The 25,852-nt window shown below is 35.5% G+C and overlaps 1 protein-coding gene across 14 annotated transcripts in view; it reads right to left on the bottom strand.

The window, feature by feature from the left end:
* RIMS2 (regulating synaptic membrane exocytosis 2) overlaps positions 1-25,852 on the bottom strand; it is a 635,932-nt gene that overhangs the window by 73,966 nt on the left and 536,114 nt on the right. For 7 of the 14 annotated variants that reach the window (XM_049700520.1, XM_033438149.2, XM_049700521.1 and 4 more), the window contains one exon: positions 13,831-14,072. The exons of the other annotated variants lie outside the window; for them this stretch is intronic. In XM_049700520.1, the coding sequence (XP_049556477.1) occupies positions 13,831-14,072 (242 nt within the window). The remainder of the gene's footprint in view (positions 1-13,830; positions 14,073-25,852) is intronic. 14 annotated transcript variants of the gene reach the window in all.

Below are 25,852 nucleotides of genomic sequence, written 5' to 3'. Positions count from 1 at the left end.
AAGTAGAACTAATAAATTGTCGTTTCCTGAAAGATAATTTTACAACTGACTGGTTAAAAGAAGAATTCAGCCTGGTTGCGAGGAAGTAAGAAACCTCTGGTCACACATCTTCCCTTTGACACAGATAGCTCTAATTCAGGATAAATTAGCTCTGGCAGAGGAAGGAGGAAGACACAAGAGGAGGCTGGTGGCCATTGTTCTCCTACATTTTGCTACTATCTTTCCCTTAGAAAGGAGGGTTTGGATGAAAGGTGCTGAACTAGAAATGACTCAGTTATGAGCACATACCCCTGCAGGTTCTCTGTGGTTTTCTGCAATTATTTCCCTGTCTCTACACATTTCTATTTTTTCTTACTTCTGCATTCCATGCTGCCTCACCATCAATTGCCTCATCAGTATATTCCCCCACCTCATCTCATACTTCACTATCAGCTATTGTTCCAATCTCATTTTGTAAGCCACCATGAAGCTTCAAGTAAAAAGCAATGGATTCCTCACATACTAGAACAAAATAAAAACCCAAACCCAAACCAAACCAAACCATTCTTTGGACTAAAAGGTACAGAAATTACATTCTCATGTCAGTACCAAACTTTAATGTGTAAGAGAATTATACTGGATCCACTTTCTCACTGTTTCAACCAAGCACATATCTAGGTTAAATTGGTATCTATGGCCTCTCTCCCTCAGAATATACATAGTATACACATTCAGATCCTATACAGTTGAATTTAAATCCCTTTTCAAAAGGTCATTTGGCTTTCAACTGTTTTTAACAGAAACACACACAGATGCCACAGGGAAATTATTTGTGGACCATATTCATAAACGTGGAGATTGCTGAATAAACCATACATAAAGACAGAAGGGCACTGTACGGATGTGCATATCATTCAATAGGCATTTGTTGAAACCCGACTATGTGCAAGAGCCGGGGTGGATGTAAAGATGAGCCAGACTAAGTTAGCATCTCCTGTGATACGCTTTCATGCTACGTGGTACATTTCCATCAAGGCAAACTTTGTAATTCTGACTAATTATTACTTTATTTATTTGTTAAGGCCTGTCTTTCCCACTGGAACATAAATACCATATGAAGAGGATCCCACTTAATATATACCATGGTGTCTGCCACAGAGTAGAATTTCAATAAATATTTATTAAATAACAATATGGGGACTTCCCTGGTGGCGAAGTGGTTAAGAGTCCACCTGCCAACCCGTGCAGTGGACACAGGTTCGAGCCCTGGTCCAGGAAGATCCCACATGCCGCGGAGCAACTAAGCCCGTGCGCCACAACTACTGAGCCGGTGCTCTAGAGCCTGCCAGCCACAACTACTGAGCCCACGTGCCACGGCTACTGAAGCCCACGTACCTAGAGCCCATGCTCCTCAACAAAGAGAAGCCACCACAATGAGAAGCCCGTACACCACAACAAAGAGTAGCCCCTGTTTGCCGCAACTAGAGAAAGCCCATGCGCAGCTACAAAGACCTAATACAACCAAAAATAAATAAATAAATAAATAAATTAAAAAAAACAATATGTTAAGATGTTATAAGGTAGTGAATAGGAATGTCAGTTTTTTTGAAAAGTCATACAATAAAAAGTTAGAAGGATTTGTCTACTTAGAGCAGCATCAGAGAGGAAAGATAGATTCTGCCTTAGTGTTTTTCATTCTATAAAGTCTGTGATACCAAAGAGGTTTCAAAGCCCAAGGGGCAATGAGCCAACACTCCTACCTTCTTCCATATGTTGAAAAAACAAATTATGATTACTCCTAGTAGAATTTTACACTGCTTAGCTAGGGCTTTATTACATTTCCAACAAACACCTGCAACTGTCTCTTTGGAAGTCTTCCTAGTGGGTAAGAGAAAAAGGACTCATCAAATAAAAAGCATCTAGTAGCTCCATATACCTATTCAGAGTATATGGGAATTTCACTAAAAATGGCCTTTAACTTAAAATCAGATTTTTATGCTCTGTTTATACTCTGTGCTCAAAAACCTTAAAGCACTTAATTTTAATAAAATTAAAAGACTTCTTTTCTTTAATATGTGCTGCTGAGCTTACAATTAAACTCATTATGGTTTAGTTATTTATTGGGCCTTTACTGATAACTAGGATGTACAATCCAATCCTCTGGCTATTTACATCTTAAAATTATGTCCAATTACATTAAATAAAACCTACATTAAATTAAAAGTAGTTCCCTGATAAACTTTTATTTTGAAGAGAATGTTTTTTTCCTCTTAATGATATGAAAAGAACTAATTATTAAAACATTCTGTTTGCAGCAGTGGGGTCGCATAAAGAGTACCAGCTTTGAGTATATCTGCCCACCATACAAATTCTAAGTCTCAGTTTTCTAACATGTGAAATGAGGATGATAAATTATATATCTCAGTTTGTGAAAATTAAAATGAACAAACTCATGCTATTGCTAATTATGTCTTTTTAATGACTGACAAGTTATTTTCTTAATTTTATATTAGAAAAAAAAGCTTATATCTTAATGACTGGTATGTGTTCTTTGGTCAGATAGTGTAAATTGTGAAAGTTAACTTTTATTTCCATTTTGCATTGACTCCCAGGAAGCATACAGGATGTAAATAATACATTAAAAAATATATCTACAATATTTCTTGAATCTCCCCACTTTTCCATCTCTATCCACTATCATCATTTGTGATAGGCAGAATTGTCCCTAAAGATGTCCATGCACTATTCTCTGGAATCTATAAATACGTTACATTATATTGCAAAAGGCACTTTGCAGATGTAATTAAGGTTAAGGAGCTTAAAACAGAGAGATATCCTGGATCATCCGAGTGGGCCCAATCTAATTACATGAGCCCTTAAAAGCAGAGAGCTTCCTCTGGCTAGAGAGGTGCAGCCGAATGGGTACTCAGAGAGATTAGAAGCACAAGAAAGATTCGATGTGACACTGTCGGCTTGAAGATGAAGGGGGTCATGTGTCAAAGAAAATGGAAACCTTAGTCCTACGAAGGAAAGGAACAGAATTCTGCCAACAACCTGAATGAACTTAGAGAAAGAGTCTTCTCTTGAGCCTTCAAATAAAAGCCCAATACTGATGACACCTTGATTTTGGTCTTGTAAGACACAGAGAAGAGAAACCAGCCAAGATCACCTAGACTTCGGACAGAGTGGTAGATTTCCACTGTTTTAGGTAACTAAGTTTGTTTTTGGTAATTTCTTATGGCAGCAACAGAAAACTAATACACCATTGATTAGGCCTGCATCATCTCTGCTCTAAACTAATAAAACTGTCTCTTATTTTTGATCTCAAGTCTTTATTGACAAAATCTTTCCAGCTCTGATTGTCATGACCCTGCTCCAAATCCTGCAATAGCTCCCTACTGCCAACTCTACAGTCTGAACTATTTGGCCTGACATTAAGTTTTTTGTAATCTTGCCCCAACCTATATTGCTCGTGTCATCTCCCATTAAGTGTCAACTACTCTTTGCTCTGCTCATACAAAAACTGCATGTCCATGTCTCTGGGTCTAATATTGCCCATGTCTGAAATATCCATGCCTATTCCCGGCATCTTCACAAGTTTAAACAACATTTAAAATTCAAGGCTCAGATCAACTGTCACCTTGGCATCAGTGTTGAAAGTAATCATTTCCACTGCTATACTAATGATAATATAATAATAATACTATTAACAGTAACAGTTAAACTGTTAATGATATTAACAGTCGCAGCCACCATTCATTGAGAACTTGTTGGACAACGTTTTACGTGCTTTCATAAGTGCGCATAACAACCTCATGAGGTAGGAAGACAGATTCCATTATTTATACAGCTGAGAATGGAGGTTTAGAGAGGTTAAGTAACATGCCCATGTAGCAGAGATGGGCTCTAGTATCTAAAACTCTAAAATCTCTTTTCTCCATTCTGTTACACTCCCTTATAGAATATTCTTTTTACCTCTCGCTTGTCCTCATCATGTTCCAATTTGCTTTATATTTACTCAAGCCTACAACTCATTTCTTCTAGTAGATTTTAAGATTGAGTATAACAGCTATGAGAGAGTGGGGACTCCATTTTGTTAAGTTTTGTCTTCCATAGCACCCACTAAGATGCCTTCCTTGCAAAGAGTGATAAAAATGTTTACTTAATGAGATGAATAAATGCATGGTAATGTCTGTGCTTTAGGGAAATTATTAAAATACCATAAGAATTCATTAGCAAATTTTTAATAATTTGATTAAGAGTATAATATTTAGGCTTGAGAAGGGATAATGAAAGATAATTTGTAGATGTAAGTGGATACTTCCTTAACAATATCTTTCAAGAGCTCTGTTATTCTTTCCATAAAAAATAATAACAAAACACTAGAATATGAGATGAGAAATAAGAAATATTTGACATATATTTATATGATCATTTATAGCTTTTAAAACTCCAGTGTAGCAGTTTAACATCTGGAGGAATATAGTTTTTTTTCTTGTCTAGAACAAAGATGCACTGAATTGTTCATTCATTCATTCAAAAAAATATTGAGTATTTAGTAGATACCAGCTATCATCTTAGGTACCATAGATATAAAAATGAATGAGATATAGTTCTTTCCATCAAGGATTTGAAGTCCAATGGGATTCAGACAAATTCAAATAAGTTACATATAAAATGTTATTAATACACAGATGACCCTTAAGAATCTAAAAAACAGGTTTATATTTTTTTGCCATAAAAAATATTTTTCAACTCAACAACAACAACAAAATAAAGTCCAATTAGAAATTGGGTTTCTATACACTAATAATGAACTATCAGGAAGGAAAAATTAAGAAAGCAATCCCATTTACAATTGCATCAAAAAGAAAAAATTACCTAGGAATAAATTTAACAAAAGAGGTTAAAGGCCTGTGCATTGAAAACTATTAGACGTTGGTGAAAGAAACTGAGGAAGACACAAATAGATGGAAAGATATTCTGTGCCCATTGATTGGAAGAATTAATATTGTTAAGATGTCCACACTACCCAAAGCAATCTACAGGTTCAATGTAATCTCTATCAAAATTCCAATGGCATTTTTCACAGAAATAAACAATCCTAAAATTTGTACGGAACCACAAAAGGCCCTTCAAATAGCCAAAGCAAACTTGAGAAAGAAGAACAAAGTTGGAGGCATCACACTCTCTGACTTCAAATTATATTACAAAGCAATAGTAATCAAAATAGTATAATACTGGCATAAAGACAGACACATAGATCAATGGCACAGAATAGAGAGCCAAGGAACAAACCCATGCATTTTTGTCAATTAATTTACAACAAAGGAGCCAAGAATATACAATGGGGAAAGCACAGTCTCTTCAATAAATAGTGTTGGGAAAACTGGACAGCCACATGCAAAAGAATGAAACTGACCACCATCTTACACCATACACAAAAATTAACTCAAAGTGGATTAAAGACTTGAAGGTAAGACCTGAAACCATAAAACTCTTAGAAGAAAACACAGTAAGCCCCTTGACATCCATATTAGCAATGATTTTTTGAACTTGATACCAAAAGCAAAGGCAATAAAAGCAAAAATAAACAAGTGGGACTACATAAAACTAAAAAGCTTCTGCACAGCAGAGGAACCGTCAACAAAATGAAAAAGCAACCTACTGAATGGGAGAAAATATTTGCAAATAATATATCTGATAAGGGGTTAATATCCAAAATACATAAAGAACTCTGAGAACTAGTAGTAAAAAACCCAAACAATTCAATTTAAAAATGGGTAAAGGATCCGAAGAGACATTTTTTCAAAAGGACATACAGATGGCCAACAGGTACATTAAAACATGCTCAACATCACTAATTGTCAGGGAAATGCAAATCAAACCCACAATGAGAATATCACCTCATACCTGGTAGAATGGCTATTATCAAAAAGACAAGAAATAACAAGTGTTGGTGAGGATGTGGAGGAAAGGAAACCTTTATACACTGCTGGTGGGAATGTAAATTGCTGCAGCACCTAAAGAAAACAGTATGGAGGTTGCTCAAAAAATTAAAAAGTAGAGCTACCATATAATCCAGCAATTCTACCTCTGGGTGTTTATCTGAAGAAAATGAAAACCCTAACTTGAAAAGATATTTGTACTCCATGTTCACTGCAGCATTATTTATAATAGCCAAGATAGGGAAACAACCTAAGTATCAACTGATGGATGAATGGATAAAGAAAATGTGATACACACACACACACACACACACACACTATTCAACCATAGAAAAGAATGAAATCTTGTCATCTGTGAGAACATGGATGGACCTTCAGGCTTATGCCAAGTAAAGTAAGTCAGACAGAGAAAGACAAATATCATTCTGTTTGACATACATATGGAATCTTAAAGAAAAACAGAAAGCACTAAGCTCATAGATACAGGGAACAGATTGGTGGTTGCTAGAGGCCAGGCGGGGGTATTGGTAAAATGGGTGAAGGGATTCAAAAGGTACAAACTCCCAGTTGTAAAATAAACAAGTCATGGGAATGTAATGTACAGCGTGGTGACTAATAATAATGTTGTAATAATAATACTGTATTGCATATTTGAAAATTATTAAGAGGTTAGATCTTAAAAGTTCTCATCCCAAAAAAAAATCCTGTAACTATATAAGGTGATAGGTGTTAACTAGACTTATTGTAGTGATCATCTCACAACATATACAAATACTGAATCATCATGTTGTACACCTGAAACTAATATAATGTTGTATGTCAGTTATACTTCAATTAAAAAAAAGAAAATGGGCAAAGGACTCAAATATACATTTCTACAAAGAAGATACACAAACAGCCAATAAGCTCATGAAAAGATGCTCAATATCACTAATCATTAGGGAAATACAAATCTGAACTACAATGAGAGACCACCTCTATTTCAGTAAAAAGAAAATTATAAATTATGTATTTACTTTTAGAAAACATAAAATACATACAAATATTTTAAAAGATTAAAATGCAATAAATATTTGCAAATCATTATTTCAAGTGGTGAAATAAGGCTTTATGCTCTCAAGAAAAATGTTTGAAGTAATGTACATTATAGTTTTTAAAAATATTGGTTTGCTTACAAAACTGCTTCCTCTTTTTCCTGAGCACTCCCTAGACTACATTTCCCAACCTCCCATTTTCTAGCATCAGCCTTGTGACTGAGTTGTAGCCAATGAAATAAAGGCAGAAGTGACTTCATTATTTCCAAATCTTGCCCATAAAAGCTTCCCATGTGCTGGCTGAATACAGAGGGCCCCAAGGCCCTAGAAGACGGTAGAGCCACGAGATGAAAAGAGCCTCAAACTCTGAATGACCAGAGGGCAGGCCACCGGTCCACTGGGAATAACTGCATTGGACTGATATTTGCTCAATGAATGAACTTCTTTTGTACTAAGTTTTCAAGGTTTATATTTTATTGCAGCTGGTATTATGTCAGCTACTAAATAGAGCAACTTGAAGGTGTGCTTCCAAATTCAGTTTTCTCACACTTAGCTTTAATAATGTCATAGTTGAAAAAGAAACTTCATAACAAAAACACCATAGATCATATAAAGTATAAATGTAGGGTAAAGTTCATTGTTAATAATAGTGGATATAAATCTGTATTTTATTAATTTTCCTGAGAACTTAGGATTTTTTAGTGACTTCTTGTCAGATCTTAGAGTGTCACTTTGTTTATTTCATCAGTGGCTAACGAAAAGCCTGACTAGGGGTAGAAGTTTCAGGACTACATTTTTGTGTAGTTGCAGTATTAGTATCACACTTAATCCAGTTTCATTGCAGGAATCTCTGTGAGCCTCTTGCCCATTTTCTTGTGGTTAAGGAAACTAACACCTCCAGAAAGGCATGCAACACCTGACTGACATCCAGACCAACTGAGAAAACTAGGGTGAAGCCATATATTAAATATGGTAGTGCTTAATTTCTTTTTTGTCTTTTAGATTAAAAGGAAAAATAAGTTCTACCATTTTCGTTCCATCCTCCAGAGAACTTCATCATGAACCCCAAAGGAGTACATGGGCCTTTCATCGGAGATCACTATATTTGATACTATACCAGACACTGAGAAGGATGTACAAAATAAGAAAAAACAGTCTAGCCAAGAGATAGACAAATACATAAATGATTACAGTTACTCAGTATTATAATTAGAGGAAGTATAAAGTACTGGGTGAGCTTAGAAATTACTACAAGATGAAAAGAGCAGAGATTCCTGAGTGGCCACAGGTTATAACAGCTGATCTCTACTTAAGCTCTGGATCCGAAGCTCTCTCACCCACTCAGTTGTTCCCACAAGTATCCCCTCTCATTAAAAAACCAAAACTCTTCTTTGATCTATTTCTTCCAAGCTATAGTCCTATTTTTTTAATTTCCCTTTTTATCAAAAAATCCTAGAAATTGTTTTTATTTGCACACAGTAGTCACTAATCATATGTGCCTACTTAAAATTATATAAATTAAAAATGTAAAAAAATTTAAAATTCAGTTACTCAGTCACACAAGCCACATTTCAAGTGCTCAATAGCCACATGTTGGTTGTATGGTAGCCACATGTTGGCTACCATATTGTATTGGATAATGCAGATATAGAGCAATGCCAACACTGCTAAAAGTTCTATTGGACAGTGCTGGTCTAGACTATAACAGAATAATTAAGAACGAAGTCTCCAGATCTATACTGCCTGGATTTAAATCCCAATTTCGACCCTTAACTAGTTAAGTAAACTTGGGGAAGTTACTCCCCTTCTGCCTACTTTGATTCCCTCATCTATAAAATGAGGGTAATAGTAATTAATTCTTGCTCCATAACATTGTAAGATTTAAATGATTTACATGTAAAGTGCTTAAAACAGTGCCTAGCACATGAAAGTGCTCAATAAGTATTAAGTGTTCTAATTTTTATTCTTGAAATTATTCTCAGGGACTCTACTTCACCTCCCATTTTTGTTAACCTGCTCCAATCAGGCTTTGTCCACCATTGCAAGGTTTGTCAAGGTTTACCAAATTCCTCCATCTTGCGAAATCCAATGGTCAACTCCCAATCTTCATCTTATCTGAACTACCAGAAGCACTTGACAGAGATGATCAGCTTTCTTAAAATATTTTCTTCCTTTGGTTTCCAAGATACCATATTCTTCTTTTTCATTTTCTTTAATGGCTGCTCTCTCTTAAGTTTCCTTATTGGACTCTCTTCCTGATATCTAAATGTTGGCATATACCAGGGCTCTGTCTTTAGTTTTCCTCTTGATTCAAGTTACACAAAGTAATATTATCTAGTGCCATGGCTTTAAATATTACCTGCTGATTACTCCCAAATTACATGCTTAGCCTTGACCTAATATGGATGCATATCCAGCTAACCATATAATGACGGTACTTAGACGTCTCATGGGCATCTCAAAATTGACATGTCTAAAATAGAATTCCTGATTCCCCATGAGGCTGAATTTGCTATTTATAGCTTACATCTATAAAATGATTTTTAAGTTCTGAAGGCATTTTCTTATACATTTAAAGTATTATCTTTATAAAAACTCTGTTAGGACAGCAGGTGTTAAATACAACTGTCAGATGAACATTCTATGACTCAGATATGTTGGGCAGGTTTTTTTTTTTTTTTTTTTTTGCGGTACGCGGGCCTCTCACTGTTGTGGCCTCTCCAGTTGCAGAGCACAGGCTCCGGACGCGCAGGCTCAGTGGCCATGGTTCACGGGCCCAGCCGCTCTGCGGCATGTGGGATCCTCCCGGATCGGGGCACGAGCCCGTGTCTCCTGCATCGGCAGGCGGACTCTCAACCACTGCGCCACCAGGGAAGCCCCTGGGCAGGTTTTCTTAAGAGGCCATATTTGATATCTTATATAACCCAGAGTAAGCAATAGCATCCAAGTCTCCTTATTCACCCTATGTGCTTTCTACAAGGTTGTGATGTTTAGCAAGATATATTTAAGCTTCAAAAATGGTGAGTTTCCACTCAACAGTCAAAGAAGGATACAAAATAGCCTGGGAAAAGAAGAGAGATATGACTTAGCTACTATGTGTATTAACCAACATATCTTTATAAATGGTTTCCCCTTCATCAATTATTGTTTATGTATGATTACTGATCCTACATAATCATACATAATCATAATCCAGAATAATTTTGACATTCTTTAGAAAGATACCATTTTGCTGAGTTTTCTACTCTTCAGAAGTCAAGTAAGCCGTCTTTATCTGGTCTTGAAATCCATACTGGTAAAATGATATTTACTTTTACAATGAGTATCATTTTAAGAAGTTGAAGATATTATGGTATATCATTAATTAAATAACTATAAATTAATTACATGCAGATCTCCATGCAAAGGCCAGAAAAATCAAAACAAAGGATCTATTGTAAGATGCAACATCATAAATCCATTCATTGTTTTAGATAATGTTATCATATGATCAAAGAGTTTAGGTATTAAATGTGAAGATTTCAGTTTTAAACACTGTTAGAGCTTGTTACTGCATTTTTAAGAAAAGAAAACATAAAAACCTTACTTGAGACATATACACAGAAATACAGAATTTAGAAACCCACTGGAAGTTTGGAGTCCAGTAATTACAAAACAATCTCTGTTGGCTATTCTACAGTTAATCTCTGGCTTTAAAATGAGAGATATTCTGAATTCTATTGTCAATGTAGGTCGAAGCTATACGTTGTGTACGTAGGAATGCAACTGCACATTTTAAGAATGATAAAAAATTTAACAATTATAATGTTACTGAATATAAATGTAGACAACAACAAAAAGGAACACGTTATTTTCTGCTATGCTATATACATAAGAAGGGGCTATATGATATAACAAAGAACTAAACTACATTTCTTAAATCTGCTAACATCACAGTGTTTTTGACAATAAAAATCAAATCAGTGTATGGTCAACAGATCTCTATTTTTAAATAAAAATATTGTCAAAGAAAGATATATGGGATATTAATGCCAAAACTATGAAGACATGAAATTGATCATTGAGAAATATTGACCATCTTCTTCAAACGTTCTATACTCTTAGCTTCTGTGACACTACTCTCTCAGAGTGTTTGTCCTTTCTTCATGATAATTTCTTCTTGGTCTTCATTGGCTCCTGTTCCTCTGTCCAATTCTAAAAGGTTAATCTTCCACAGAGCACTGCCTTCACCTACTGCTCTTTTATCTGCAGTGTTCTTCTTGGGCAGTCTCACTCATGTTCATGGTTTCAAGCAACCTCTAAACGTTATAACTCCCAGATTTATGTCTCTGGTTCTGACACGAGCTTTAGAAGAGTTTATTTAAATATGTTCTAGACATTTCTACTTGGATGTTCCATAGATATCTCAGATTCAAAGTATCCTAAATTGACACCTCTCCTTCTCCCAACCTATTCCTTCTTTTATACTTCCAATATCCATTAATAGCACCACAACCATCCATCCAGGGATGTTAAGCCAGAAATATGGGGATTACCTTAGAATCTTCTCTCCTTCACCTCCCCACATCCGACCCATGAATAAATCGGGTGACTGACTACTAATTTTGCTTGTTAACAATCCCCTGAATTTATCAACCACTCTCTATCTTTATTATAACTGACAACTCACTTAGTTCAGGATCTTATCTCTTATCTGAAATATTGTACTATTCTGCTAATTTATCCTAAAATCCTCTTTACCAGATGCTGACTTAGGTTTACTTCTTCATTGCAGCTCCACTAGATATAAGCTCCAAGAGAAGGATCTCATCTTGTCCATGTTTTCTTTAAAATACAGCATATGGTAGATGCTCAAAAAATATTTGTTAGATAAGTAAATGGCTGCCTGAATGGCCTACAAAATATATATTATGCAAATCTATCCATATCAATTCTCTACTGAAAACCCTTTAAAACTTCCTATCACCTACAAATTAATATGATCTATGAGACTCTCCATGACCTATCGACCTTGCCTCTAGCCACATTCAGTCCAAAATTTTTTGTTAAAATCACATCTATTTCCTATCATTCCTGTATATGTAATACTTCCATTCCTTTGTCATTACGGTTTCTATCTGGAACACCTTTCTAATTGGCCTTTACCTGGTTAGCAACCACTCTTTTTTCAGGCCTTGGATCAGGCAACATCTCCTCCAGGTATTCACTCCTGGAATTCAAACAATCCTCCTCTGAGCACTCAGCACACTTTCTATGTAATTCTAGTTTTACCACTGACATAGGATCTTGAAGCAATCTGTTGAAGTATCTATCTTCTACTAGAGTATAAGCAACTCAGGTTATAAATGATTTCTTATTCATCTGTGTTCTCCATGTGCCTGGCACATAGTAAGTGCTCAAACCCCTGAATGAATAGAATTATTTATTTCATTTAACACCACATATTCTCTAACTTGTAGTTTTATCAGTGCCTATTTTAGGTTCTTCATTTTTTAGATTAATAGACTTTTTTTAGAGCAGTTTTGGGTTTACAAATGTTTGTAAGTTTTAAAGAGAAAAATGCAATAAATAAAGTTCTAACTGCGAGAGAAAAAAACCTCTCAATTTCAAAAGGCCAACATCTATCATTTTAGCACAACACAGTTAATTATGTGTAAATGCTAGCAATTTAAAAAATCCTTTAAATATGATCTCTATGTCCATAAATTAAATTTCTAATTCTATATTAAAATGCAAAGTAACATTTTAAAACACCAAGTGAAAAATTACTCTAACATAATCACATGAAATATATAGTAAGTTACAACCAGGATATAAGGAATGCCATCAAATAATTATTTCAAAATAATACTATTATATAAGGCTCAAATTCCAGAATCACTGTTACAGTTTGTAAAACCAAGGTTAGCCGGGTCCAGGAATTAACATATCCTTAAATTCTTTTGTGCTGTAGATTTAAGCCCTGGCTTCTCTGTACCAGAACCCTAGTATTCAGACACAAATGAGATTTAATCCATTTGCCTATAATTTATTTGCTGTAAAAGAAACACCATATTATATGCTTTTGTTTGTGTGTTAAGTAGAAGATATGCTATTATTTCCAAGATACCAGGGACTTAATGCTTAATTATCAACACCCATTTGAAAAAGCCATTGCTTTGACTCACAAATTTCTTAATTACTAACAGTAGCTTTTCTGAGTAGGAGTGTGGTATCTAATTTATTTTTGCAGATGTGATTCGAGACTGAATTTTAAAGTAGCAAAGCTTTGAGTATCTTCCCTGTCAGCAGAAAATTCCTCCATCCCTGCTGCTGGAGAATATTGCTGCTTGAAGTGTTAACAGGGAAATAAAAACTGCATGAGAAAATTGATACAACTGGTAAATGCTGCTTACAAACTGAAAAAGAAGTTAGGCTGTCAGCAATAAATGAAGTATGTTATTCACACAAAATACGTGGCGTCATCTTCATCACGGTAACTTGCTGGGAGGGGAAATTAACTTGGCTGGTTCCAACTTGAGGAACCTAAAGAAAAGTAAATATCTCACAGATCAGAGTACCTTTACAGAGGACCAGCAACTAACAATCAGGAGGACCACAGCTTAACTCCTCTCTGAGGAGAAAAGACGTTAAGTGCATTTCAAGAACAGTAACCAAGGTTCACTGAGAAGCAGGTTCACCGATCACTGAAAAACAAAGTCATTGTTATATTTTCGGAAAAGTTAACTAGTTTAAAATATGCCCCTTTCCTTCTGGAACATGTCATCATCTACACATTACTGAGACAGAATAAATAAGAGAAAAGAATATGTATTTTAATTAATTACAACTCAATTAGGAAGTCAAAAGAGTAACATAAAAATGCCTACCCGTTTGGCTGAGCTGAGAAGCACTGCGGCTTTTCCGGGAGAGACCAACAATAGCTACCATTTTGGCCCCAATGCTAGAGCGCCGCTTTTTGTTGCTGGTGCCCAAGGCGCCCACTGCAGTGTCAGACTGGCTGCCATCATTCTTCTCCAGCGAGCACATGTCTCCGCTGATGCTGGTGCTTTTAGTCATGTTCTTCCCTGAGATGCCCATTTGTCTGCTTTGCATTTTGGATGTAAAGACACTGTAGGCCGATGGATCATTAAAAGTGAGGACAAGAGTAAAAAGGAAAAGACAGAAAAGGTATTTTAGATGAAATATCTGGAGTATAATTCAATTATATCATTAGTGGGACATATTTTTAGGACTCAAAAATTTTCAAATACCACGGTCTTGAATGGGTTTTACTATTCAGGGCCAACCTTAACGTAACTATCCAAGATCAGACATGATTTCCTTTCTGCTTTCAAAGAAGGCACAGGTTTGCGTGGTCACAGGAAAAAAATATTTGCGAAAAATCAGTGGGCTCATTTAAGAGAATATGCTGTCCTGCAAGAGCAATACACTTTGAGGCAGCCATATAACATATGAAAGAAGTTTCCAAAGCATTCTTCTCGAATTTGCTTTACTATAGCTTTCAAAGAGAAATTTGATGAGTGGGGAAATTTTACAAAAAATGGCAAAAATTACCGCTTCTATTGCCAAGAGTGGCTCTTTCAGTTTTCTCATTTTATTAATAAGAGTTTTCTAATAGCTGTTAAATTTTCTAACAGGGATTGACGTTTTCATTAGTTTTGAATTAAAAATAATTTATTTCACTTTACACTTTCATATACTGATATAAGTTTATATTCCAAAAATGAAGAAAAGATTTTCCTCTTGCATTCATTTGAAAGAAAGAAACATTACCAGTTTTCTAGACAATATGGTCAGAAGGCAATAATCTTTTAAACATTTTAAAATGTTTAAAATATTTTTTCCCCTCTATCCTAGAGTAAAACCTACTGAAAGGTTAGGACCTGGGATCAAACCTGGGCCCCCGGCAGTGGAAGCATGGAGTCCTAACCACTGGACCACCAGGGAATTCTCAACACATAGGTTACCTTTATTAACCTATGTTCGTTTCCTCAGTATGAAATTTTTAAAAAAGACAGTAAATTGTACTATTCACATTACTTCACATTAGTTTTAAGAAGAAATGAGGCATAAATAAACAAGAGAGAAAGAGAGGAGACAGTGTATAACACTTCCACAATGCCCCAAATCAATCATTTCCAAGCTTGTTTAATTTTGCTATTCTTCAATAAGCAACTATAGAGTAAAGTAGAAAGAGTTTTGGAGGCAACAGATGGGGGCTTAAATCCCAGATTTGCCGCTACTTAACTGACTTCCTTTAGAAACGTTAATTGCTCTACTTGACTCTCAGGTTCCTCATTTATAAGAGAATATCTTATTGTACTTTCTTATATTAAAGAATAGGGATAATATGTCTAAAGTAAAAATTCAGTAAATAAAAATTAATATTAGGGAATATGGACAATAGATAAAATAAGGTTAAAGCCCTTCAACATGTATTATATATGTAAATACTTAACAGCATCAATAGAAGTGATATTTATAATTATAAATTTTAAAACTTCTGAGATTCAAATGTCTAAACTGGTTTTTCATATAGCCAGCACTATGTAATGGAGAGTGGACTATACTGGGAGCCAGGAAATCTGGGTTTGATCTTTGGCTTTACTGACTGATCTTGGGAGAGTTGTTTCCCTTTCTGGAACTTAACTTCCTCATTTAATAAATGAAAAAACCTAAGTAAAGCACTAAGCAGAATGGGAAACACATAAGAGCTCCCAAAATTATTCTCTTCCTCCTTCTCCTTATTATTATCACCACCACCAGCACCATCATCACCCATTAAGCATCCATTAAACATGCTGAACTGGAATATCTATAAGGTCCCTTTTAACTACGAAACATTTTGCTCCCCAAGTATCTCTTGTTTCATGGATTCTGGGCAAATGAACATAAAAATGCAACATATGACTTTTATGGTATGCTATCATCAGAAAAGGCATGGCATAGTCTAGGAAAGTCAAAGTTTAGTTGAGACTAAGACTTTCAAAATAATATGTTCCATAGTCTCAATAACTAGTACTCCTGTTATGTAGGAATTTTTACCCCAAACATACTTTTCTAAAAGAACCTCCTAATCTACTACCTACCAAGGAAGTCAAAGATAGACTCTCAAAATATTGTACCTTGTGATTTTTGCATTTTAATTCTCATGGTTGGATATAAGGGCATAAAGAACTTGGCCAAAATTAAGCAGGATATAATAAAATACTAACTGAATGGATAAATCAGATTATAGATAAGTATTTTAATGACCATTTGGTTTTAAAGAAGTATACTTCTCTTCAACCTAACAACTTTGATAATGCATTATCTACAAAAAAGGTTACTAAAAGTTTTGTAAAATGGTTCTACTTCTCATCTCCTTGAAGCTTAGAGATCACCAGGGATGAGTTTACGAGTAGTTGCTCTCCAGTGCTGTGTTTTGAAGAGAGGGAGACTGAGGCTAGGCTATCACTATTGGTTTCCTTTACTTTCCTCACTTGGACATCACCTAGAACTATAAGCAAACAATACTGCAAGCAAACAAGCTATCAACCAACATTTTAATAGTTTTGTGACTCTTTATTTAAGGAATACTTTGTAGTAAAGAATCTGTAAACATGGGCGATCATTTGGAATGCTTAGTGTGGTTAAGAAAGCACAGACCCATTCATTACATTATCAATTACTTTAAAAGAGAAATTTTGTAAGGGTCTGGTAATATGGTAACTTTCCAATACTGCTGGTGGTAGTACCAATGACAGATTTCTGAAGGGCAATATGGCAATATGTATCAAAAGCATTTAAAAAACATGCCTACCCTTTAACCTATCAATACTACTTTTAGGACTTATCCTAAGGGAAAACGGCAACGTTCATAGATTTAGCAAGAATGGTATTTACTGCAGAATTAATTACAATAGTAGAACACATACATACACATGGTAAAACTCCATAAATGTCCAACAGTAGAGGGTGTTTAAATAAGTTATGTTCATCAATAAAATAGAATGTACCTTTGAAAATGCTGTTGTAAATAAATATTTATTGACGTAAAATATGTTCTTGCTATGGGAGAAAGGGTAAGAGGAAGCAGGTACCTGCAACTTAGCTTTGGCTGGCACACATACCAAATAGGGATTTACCCTACTACTAGGGGACACAGGTAAATTCAAATCCCAGAGTGACACACTGTCACAAACAAACAAACGAAAAGAAATTCATATACAAAGAAATGAACATCTCTTGATAAACTGGGTAGTTCAGGAAACCTGGATTCATAGATGATCTACTAGTTATCTGCACAAGAGGGGAATTAAGGGAATATAAAGAAAAATAAAATATGTTCAGAATGTTTATGTTCTTTGGGAAAAAAAGTGTCATAGCAAGAAATCTAAAGGATGTACTGTGAACAGCATGCTAAAAGTAAATAGTTTTAATTTTCTCTGGTTGGTAGTTATGCTTTTTTTTTCTATTTTGTTTTTTCCAAAATGAACATAAAAGGTATTGGTAACAAGAAAAAAATTAAAACAATCAGACAAATGAAAAGAGCAATCAAGGACGAAAACAGGCCAAATAATTCAATTTGCATAGTTCATTCCATGGGCTAAAGGTGTACCATGGCTTTCAAGCTAATTCTAAGAGATTACTACACAATAATACTGGGCATTGATATAGGATGCTCAATTCCAGAAAGAAACAGTGTTTCCACATTTCTAAATATTGTTTTATGCATGTTTTCTAATTTTTGGCATTAGAAAAATAATGAAGAACTTTATATATTTAGTATTCTTGAAATGTGTAAAATTGCCAATGCAAGTGATTTATTTTATGACATGATTGTAGTTGTTGAAAGTTGTACCCCAAAATATTTTTTAAAGGGCAAATCTAGTATCACCTATCATTGGGAGAAAGGTAATGAAAGGCAGGTAAAATATTTGTAAATATTCTCCAAAGACTTAAATAGCATATTTACGGGATTATAGGAGCTATGTGATTAAGCTAAATGAAGTTTATAGGCCAAAAGTATTTTTGATAGGTTTGAATGAATAGAACTGAGTAGTCTAGTAGATAAACAGCAAACATAGGACAAATTCTGAGTTTGTGAGAGTATGAGCATAAGAGTAACACTGTAAATAAAATATACAGTCATGAAAAAATATTTCATCTTATTGAGAGCTGGGAAGGTGGTTAGGAGAGAACCTGCCCAAGGAATTAGAGACTAGAGTGACGCAGAATTTTATGAATAAAGTATAGAGGGCCCAGCAGCTCATACAATGGAGTATGAGAACTGCAGCGCAGGTGCAGAAAAGACACTTGAGTAGGACTATTTATAACATCTTAGGCTAGTAAGTGGTGCTAGAGAGGGCTTAAAAGTTAGAAGACAATAGGAATAATGATAGAGGAGGAAAAAACCCAGTGAGACTGGCCAAGTTCCCAAACATTATGCCACCTTGAAAGACTTAATTCCCTTTCCTTCCCATTCCTGTGTTTCTGGAGGCAGGTGCCAAGAGCTCACTGAATACCTATCACTATGATCACTCAGATTCGATTGCACCAGTTGCCAGTCATTGAGTGGAGGTCTGGATTTCGAGTGCGATTCCTTGAATTCTGGCATATTCCTTATGGGAGGGGGGAAGGGAGGGTAACAAACCCTGCTCCCATCTAAAGTTCACCTCACTAAACATTTTCTCTATATTAAATGTTATTTCTTTCCTAAAATGTGGAGTTTGAAATTATTACGATTCTATATTACAATTTAATAAGCTATATTTCATTTACTCAAATGACCATCTACAGGTTTCAGCTAGTAAAGTAGTAACCATTTATTCAAATGTTTATTGAATATATATCCCCACAAATATAGGGATACAAAAATGGTATGACACAGTCCCTTTTAATTAATGTACTGGCAAATATGTCAGCATGTAAAATGCAAATATAGCTGCATAAGAATGTGGCTTTAGCTTATAACTGAAATTCCAATGACCAGCTCTAACGTCAAGAAACCCTAATTAAGTTAAACATTCAAGAAAACATCTCTCTCTGAAGAGTATATAAAAACTGAGTTTCTCATGCTAATTCTTTGATTGCCGGAGATGACACGAATTTAAAATTTAGTATTTTTAACATTACTGCAGGTACTGTATATAAATGCATTCTATTAACATACTATAATGTATATTATAGTATCTAAATGTGTTGGAGGGTATGTGCATGTATGTCTATGTCACAAAGTTGATGTCCAGAGTTAGGGAAGAATATTTAGCTAATCAATAAATTATTTTTTGTCAAAAACATCTGCCTTGATTATAGTTATTAGTAATGAAACTGTTTAAATGTTCCTTAGTCTTGGGTCTCATGATAGGAAGCAGCGCTTTGCTGGTTACAGAGCAGGTCACTACACACTTAGGATAGTTTAAGGAGCACCAAGAAGGCCGGTCATCTCCAAAACTCCTTTCCCAACAGCTGGCTAATGCCTAAAATGCCACTATATTACAGATTTCTTTAAGAAAAAAAGTTATTTCTTATTTTCAGGTTTGCTCCCTTTAACGATCAACTCCCAGGATTTGATCGTTCATTTAAAAGATATTTGCTTTGTACCTACTATGTGGCAGGCACTGTTCTTGGAGTTAGATATACAACAGAGAAAAAAAGAGAATGTCCCTGCCTTCATGGAGCTTTCCTTCCTATTGTTGTAGGGAAAGAAAATAATTAAGTAAATAAATGCCAACTTCAGATAGTGATAAGTGATCTGAAGAAAATAAGATAGAATACAGTGGTAACAAGGGACAGGAAGTTGGGGGAGGGACAACATTAAATGGGGTGGTCAAGGAAGGCCTCTGGGCAGAGGAGACAATTGAGCTGAGTATTGAATGATGAAGCCAGTCACGCTGAGAAGGGTATTCGAAACTGAAAGGGGGGCAACTGCACACACCAAGGGGTAGAAGGAAGCTTGGCTGTTGGAGGAAATTTATAAAACCAGTGTTAACTGAATGGGGTGAAGGTGAGGATACTAATATAAGGGGAGGTCAAGACAGGGTAAGGCCTGAATGTGTTGGAATAAATACATGTCCAGTACTGCTTACCCTTATTTAACTGCCTATTCAGATACTATAGCAGAGCGGCCCTAAGTCTGAGAACATTGCATAGTTGGTTGCACCAAGAGCCCTGGGATCCAGCCCAATATTTTACCTCTAAATATATCATTAATGGACATTTTGGAGACAACATAATTACCTTCTTTAAACAGTGACAAATTTATAAAGGCTAGATCATTAAAGGAATAGGAAGATTGCTTTATTAATTGAGCATTCATAAATCCATTTAAACTCTTAGGTCTACCTATCTATCTATCTATCTACCTATCTATCTATCCATCTATCTACCTACCTACCTACCTATCTATCTATCTTTACTATCTCTTGAATTTATAAGTTCTCCATCAAATCATTGAATAACAGATCCCATCCCTGCCATGAGTTTGAAGAAACTTACTTTAAGGAAAAATTTTAAACTTTATAGATCAAAAGTGTATGTTTCTCTCTCTGCCTATCACACAGTGATTGGGTTTTTGACTTGTTGAGACAAATGAAACGTTAGTGGAAGTGAGTCCTAGCACTTCTGCGGAGAAGCATTTAATCGGTGGTGTTCAACTCCAACTTCTCTTTCCCTCTGCCCCTGGGACTGTGAAAGACAGGGCCTCTATCAGACTAAGCCCCTGAGTGACTATAATGGACAGAAATGAACTTTTGTTGATTATGTATCTAAGAATTCAAGGTTGTTTATCACAGCAGCACAATTTAATATGTCTTGAGTAACAAAGTCAGGAGAGACTGGCTATGGAAAAATCAATTAGGAGTTTATAGCAATAATACTGGGAAAGTAAATAAGAACTTAGGCTACTGTACTGCTATTACTAATAGAAAGCAAAGATTAGTGTAAAAGTTATCTGGAAGGAACCTTCTATACAGCTTAGTATCTGGACCTGGGAATAAGATATAATCATAGTTCAAATTAGTAAGCATTTACCATATTCCAGAGGCTATTTCAAGTGCTTTATATGAATTAACTCATGTAATCCTCACAACAACTCTTAAAGAAAACTGAGATCCTTAGAGAGTATAGTGTTTGCACAGGTGGTACTGATTTAGGAAATGATCAACACCGGAACCAGTGGAATTTCCTGATGGAAAGGCTGAGTAAGATGAGGCTGTACACTCAGGCCAAGTGTTCAAGGGAATAGTCAGGACTCAACAGATGGAGTCAATAAGTATTTGTTGACAGGAGAGGACAGATGAAGCTAGGATGGCCTAAGCAGGCAAGCCAAGAGTGTAAAGAGAGAGAAATGAAAAAGGTTGAGAAGACAGTCCAAGAAATACTTATATTTTAAGATTAGGAAAACGAAGAGTGACTGAGGTGAATAGAGATGCATTCTCAGAAATAAGAAAAATAGAATAGGGTTAAATTCCACAGAAGACAAGAGAAGAACGAGGTTCAAGAAAGTTGAACCTTTCAAATGCTGCAGAGTTAATTAGCAGGAACATTTAAGAAAAGCGATGGATTTAGAGGTTTAGAGGGCACAATCTACCTTTAAGAAAGCAGCTATTGAAATAGAGAAATTCCTATTGAAATAGAGAAATTCCTTCGAGATGGAGAAAACGTTTTTTAAAAACTCAAGTGAAAGAGTTTGATTTAAAACATTAAATTTTTATGCTGTGAGGAATTTTATTAAAGGGGAATAGAAGGAACCCATCTGTATATCTGTTTAATAAAACTGTCTTATCACAATTTCTAGATCCAAAACTACACGGGTAATGGTTTACCAGAAAAGTTTCTTTTACTCATTGGTCCTCCTTTTCCTAACTTAGCAAATGAGGTTAAAGATCATTGTTAAAGTACTTTTAACCTCCAAATTTTTTGACTAAAATACCCCTGTTAATGTGGTTTTTAAAATTAATCTCTTTGAAATTTTAAGGTTTCTCCCGTTGCAGAGCACAGGCTCCAGACGCGCAGGCTCAGCGGCCACGGCTCATGGGCCCAGCCGCTCCGCGGCATGTGGGATCTTCCCCGACCGGGGCACGAATCCGTGTCCCCTGCATCGGCAGGCGGACTCTCAACCACTGCGCCACCATGGAAGCTCTCTTTTTCTTTTTAATTCAGCTTTGCCTATTGTTCCCCACGATTTCCCTTGATATATGTATTTTAAGCAATAACATGTCTCCCTTCACAAGTTTCCAGAATTCCATAATTCTAACCCATCGATTCAATGTGTGTATAATCTCCTTAAATTTTTCTATTGTTTCACCTGTACTTTTCAACTAACCTCACTATTTCTATATGTAAATATTTTAGGCAGAAATAGACTTCCCTCTAATTCATTTTCATGTCAGCTTTTCTGATTTTACCACATGATTACATAGTACTTTCAATAACATGAAAAAGTACATGACCAATTATCAGAAGGTATGTTCACTGGCCTATTACTTCAAGGATCAGTTTACACTTTTCTCCATTCTTACTAATATGAAAGGAACACTAATTGTTAAAATTTGGTGGGAAAAAAACCCCCAAAAACTGAGAACTTGATTTATTCTTGCTAATCATCCAGCTCTATAATCAGAGTACCAAGTTTTGTAGAGTATTTAACAAATAATGAATATTCTGCACTATTGAAATGATTACACTACATAAAAATTCACATTATGCTGCTAAAAATAACACTGAAAGCTAAACTATGATACGAAAATATTATTGGACTGTAACTTTAACCTAAATAAAATCACTACATGTTGAGTTTCAAAATGTATAAATGGCTATAGATTAAGGATATTAATTCCTCAGACTCTAAAGTACAAAGTATATTAGTTCCATATTTTGAAAAATAGTGGATACTCAGATTTTTTTTCAAAAACTTGATTACAAATCAAATCCAAGTTAAAAAAAAATCTCTACTTTGTGTAATCACATTGCATCATTTGTAATCACATTGCATCAAACATACTTTAAACTTATAAATCTTGATTAAATTTAATTATTATCTATAAAACTCCCATATCTAATTAAAATCAATCTTTCAAATTCATATAGAAGGATCTACCAGAATTTCTGGAGTCCCAAAGGATTAACAAAACCAAAAACTCATTCTAGAATTTTTTTCAAGAGGCCAAATATATATTATCCATACATTATTCCTTTATATTTAGAAACAAGGTTGCTTTATTGAAGTTGTCTACATTTTTCTTATACTTGCCTGACAATAACTGAGCAAAAACAAGTTGTTTCTTGCCCTTTTATCTTTCTTAGCATGTGTGGGAGTCAGGTAAAATAATTTGTAGAGAACCAGAAATAACTTCCACTGTTCCAAGTTCTTAGAATTTGTGGCATCATGTCACCTGACACATTATTCTTTTAGTGAGCTTTGCATTATTGCTATAGTAAAGCCTTTGTTATCAGAAAAGATAGCCATTTTTACCATCTGTCCTCTTTAACAGATAGCAGGGCTCAGGAGACTGGGCCATAGGATGTGGAACTGTCAATGAAGAAGAGCACATTGTGCTTTCTGAGACAGTGTTGTTATCAGTTACCAGGTCCTTGCTTGCTCGGGAGAAAATGAGGGTTCTGGGCTTAGAGATAAAAAGCCAAGAAGGAGCTCTTTCATCAATAGCACATACTGACAGGCCAATGATTACAGATATTTAAAAATATCTAAACAACAAAGCTCCAAGTGAAAATTTTTTGTATTTCTTAATTCAATTTTAGTGGGTATTAAAAAATTAATGTCTAAAAGTGTGTGTGTCAAAAATAAACTCAAAATGGATTAAAGACCTAAATGTAAGGCCAGACACTATCAAACTCTTAAGGAAAACATAGGCAGAACACTCTATGACATAAATCACAGCAAGATCCTTTTTGACCCACCTCCTAGAGAAATGGAAAGAAAAACCAAAATAAACAAATGGGACCTAATGAAACTTCAAAGCTTTTGCACAGCAAAGGAAACCATAAACAAGACGAAAAGACAACCCTCAGAATGGGAGAAAATACTTGCAAATGAAGCAACTGACAAAGGATTAACCTCCAAAATTTACAAGCAGCCCATGCAGGTCAATAACAAAAAAACAAACAACCCAATCCAAAAATGGGCAGAAGACCTAAATAGACATTTCTCCAAAGAAGATATACAGATTGCCAACAAACACATGAAAGAATGCTCAACATCATTAATCATTAGAGAAATGCAAATCAAAACTACAATGAGATATCATCTCACACCGGTCAGAATAGCCATCATCAAAAAATCTAGAAACAATAAATGCTGGAGAGGGTGTGGAGAAAAGGGAACGCTCATACACTGTTGGTGGGAATGTAAATTGATACAGCCATTATGGAGAACAGTATGGAGGTTCCTTAAAAAACTAAAAATAGAACTACCATACCACCCAGCAATCCCACTACTGGGCATATACCCTGAGAAAACCATAATTCAAAAAGACTCATGTACCACAATGTTCACTGCAGCTCTATTTACAATAGCCAGGACATGGAAGTAACCTAAGTGTCCATCGACAGATGAATGGATAAAGAAGATGTGGCACATATATACAATGGAATATTACTCAGCCATAAAAGGGAACGAAATTGAGTTATTTGTAGTGAGGTGGATGGACCCAGAGTCTGTCATACCAAATTAAGTCAGAAAGAGAAAAACAAATACCGTATGCTAACACATATATAAGTAATCTAAAAAAAAAAAATCATGAAGAACCTAGGGGCAAGACGGGAATAAAGACACAGACCTACTAGAAAATGGACTTGAGGACATGGGGAGGGGGAAGGGTAAGCTGGGACGAAGTGAGAGAGTGGCACAGACATATATACACTACCAAATGTAAAATAGATAGCTAGTGGGAAGCATTCGCATAGCACAGGGAGATCAGCTCCTTGCTTTGTGACCAGCTAGAAGGGTGGGATAGGGAGGGTGGGAGGGAGGGAGATGCAAGAGGGAAGAGATATGGGGATATATGTATATGTATAACTGATTCCTTTGTTATAAAGCAGAAAGTAACACACCATTGTAAAGCAATTATACTCCAATAAAAACGTTTAAAAAAAAGTGTGCGTGTGTGTGCGTGCGTGTGCATGCACGTGTATGTGTACTGATTATATTTTTTATTTTCAAGATATTATGATGTTTTGCCAATTTAAAAACCTTCCTGGCTGGGGAGAGATCACCCCTTTAGGTGCAAGCCAATTCTTAGAGACAGTGAAGGGCTCAGCCTGGAGCATGCCTTTGATATGCAAATTAGCCAAATCCAGAGACAAACCTCTTCTATCTGGCCCATTTACACCAAAACAATATTTCCCTGCCCTAAGTCATTCCAGGGCCTGGTACAAAGCAACTAGAGACCACCCCTATAACCCAAAGCCCAGCCTGCAGAAATTATTCAAACTAGCTAATCTTCAACTGTTTACTCTGCCCTAGCTTGTCTTTTTTTGCCCCCCCAATAAAGGTCTGTCCTTGACTTTTCTCTCACTCCTGCCCCTTCTTGCCTCCTGACCTACCCTGCTGCTTTCCCACATGGCTCTGCTTGGAGTGGCATGCCTCCTGTTTCTTGGGACAAAGTTTATTATAAACTTTGTTTTCCTGAGCCCCTTCTGTGTCTCCTCTTGTGGCCATATCTGTCCGACCATCACGGGCCCAGTAAAATAACAATACTTCTTGTCAAGAACCACGGTTACTGGTATTCAGTATTGCTGAATACTGGTAATTTCTCTTTGATTAAATGCAGTGTTGATAAACCGAATGTCTTCAAATTCCCGACATTATCTCTTTGTTCACCCTAAGGAAAATGTTATTATTCTCTCATGTAAAAATGTGCAAATACATGATTTAATTTAGTATAT

This window comes from Orcinus orca, chromosome 17, assembly GCF_937001465.1.
Source record: "Orcinus orca chromosome 17, mOrcOrc1.1, whole genome shotgun sequence".
NCBI classification, from domain to species: Eukaryota; Metazoa; Chordata; class Mammalia; order Artiodactyla; family Delphinidae; genus Orcinus; species Orcinus orca.
Note: the sequence above shows the minus strand (reverse complement) of the source record. Positions and strands in the feature narration are given on the sequence as shown.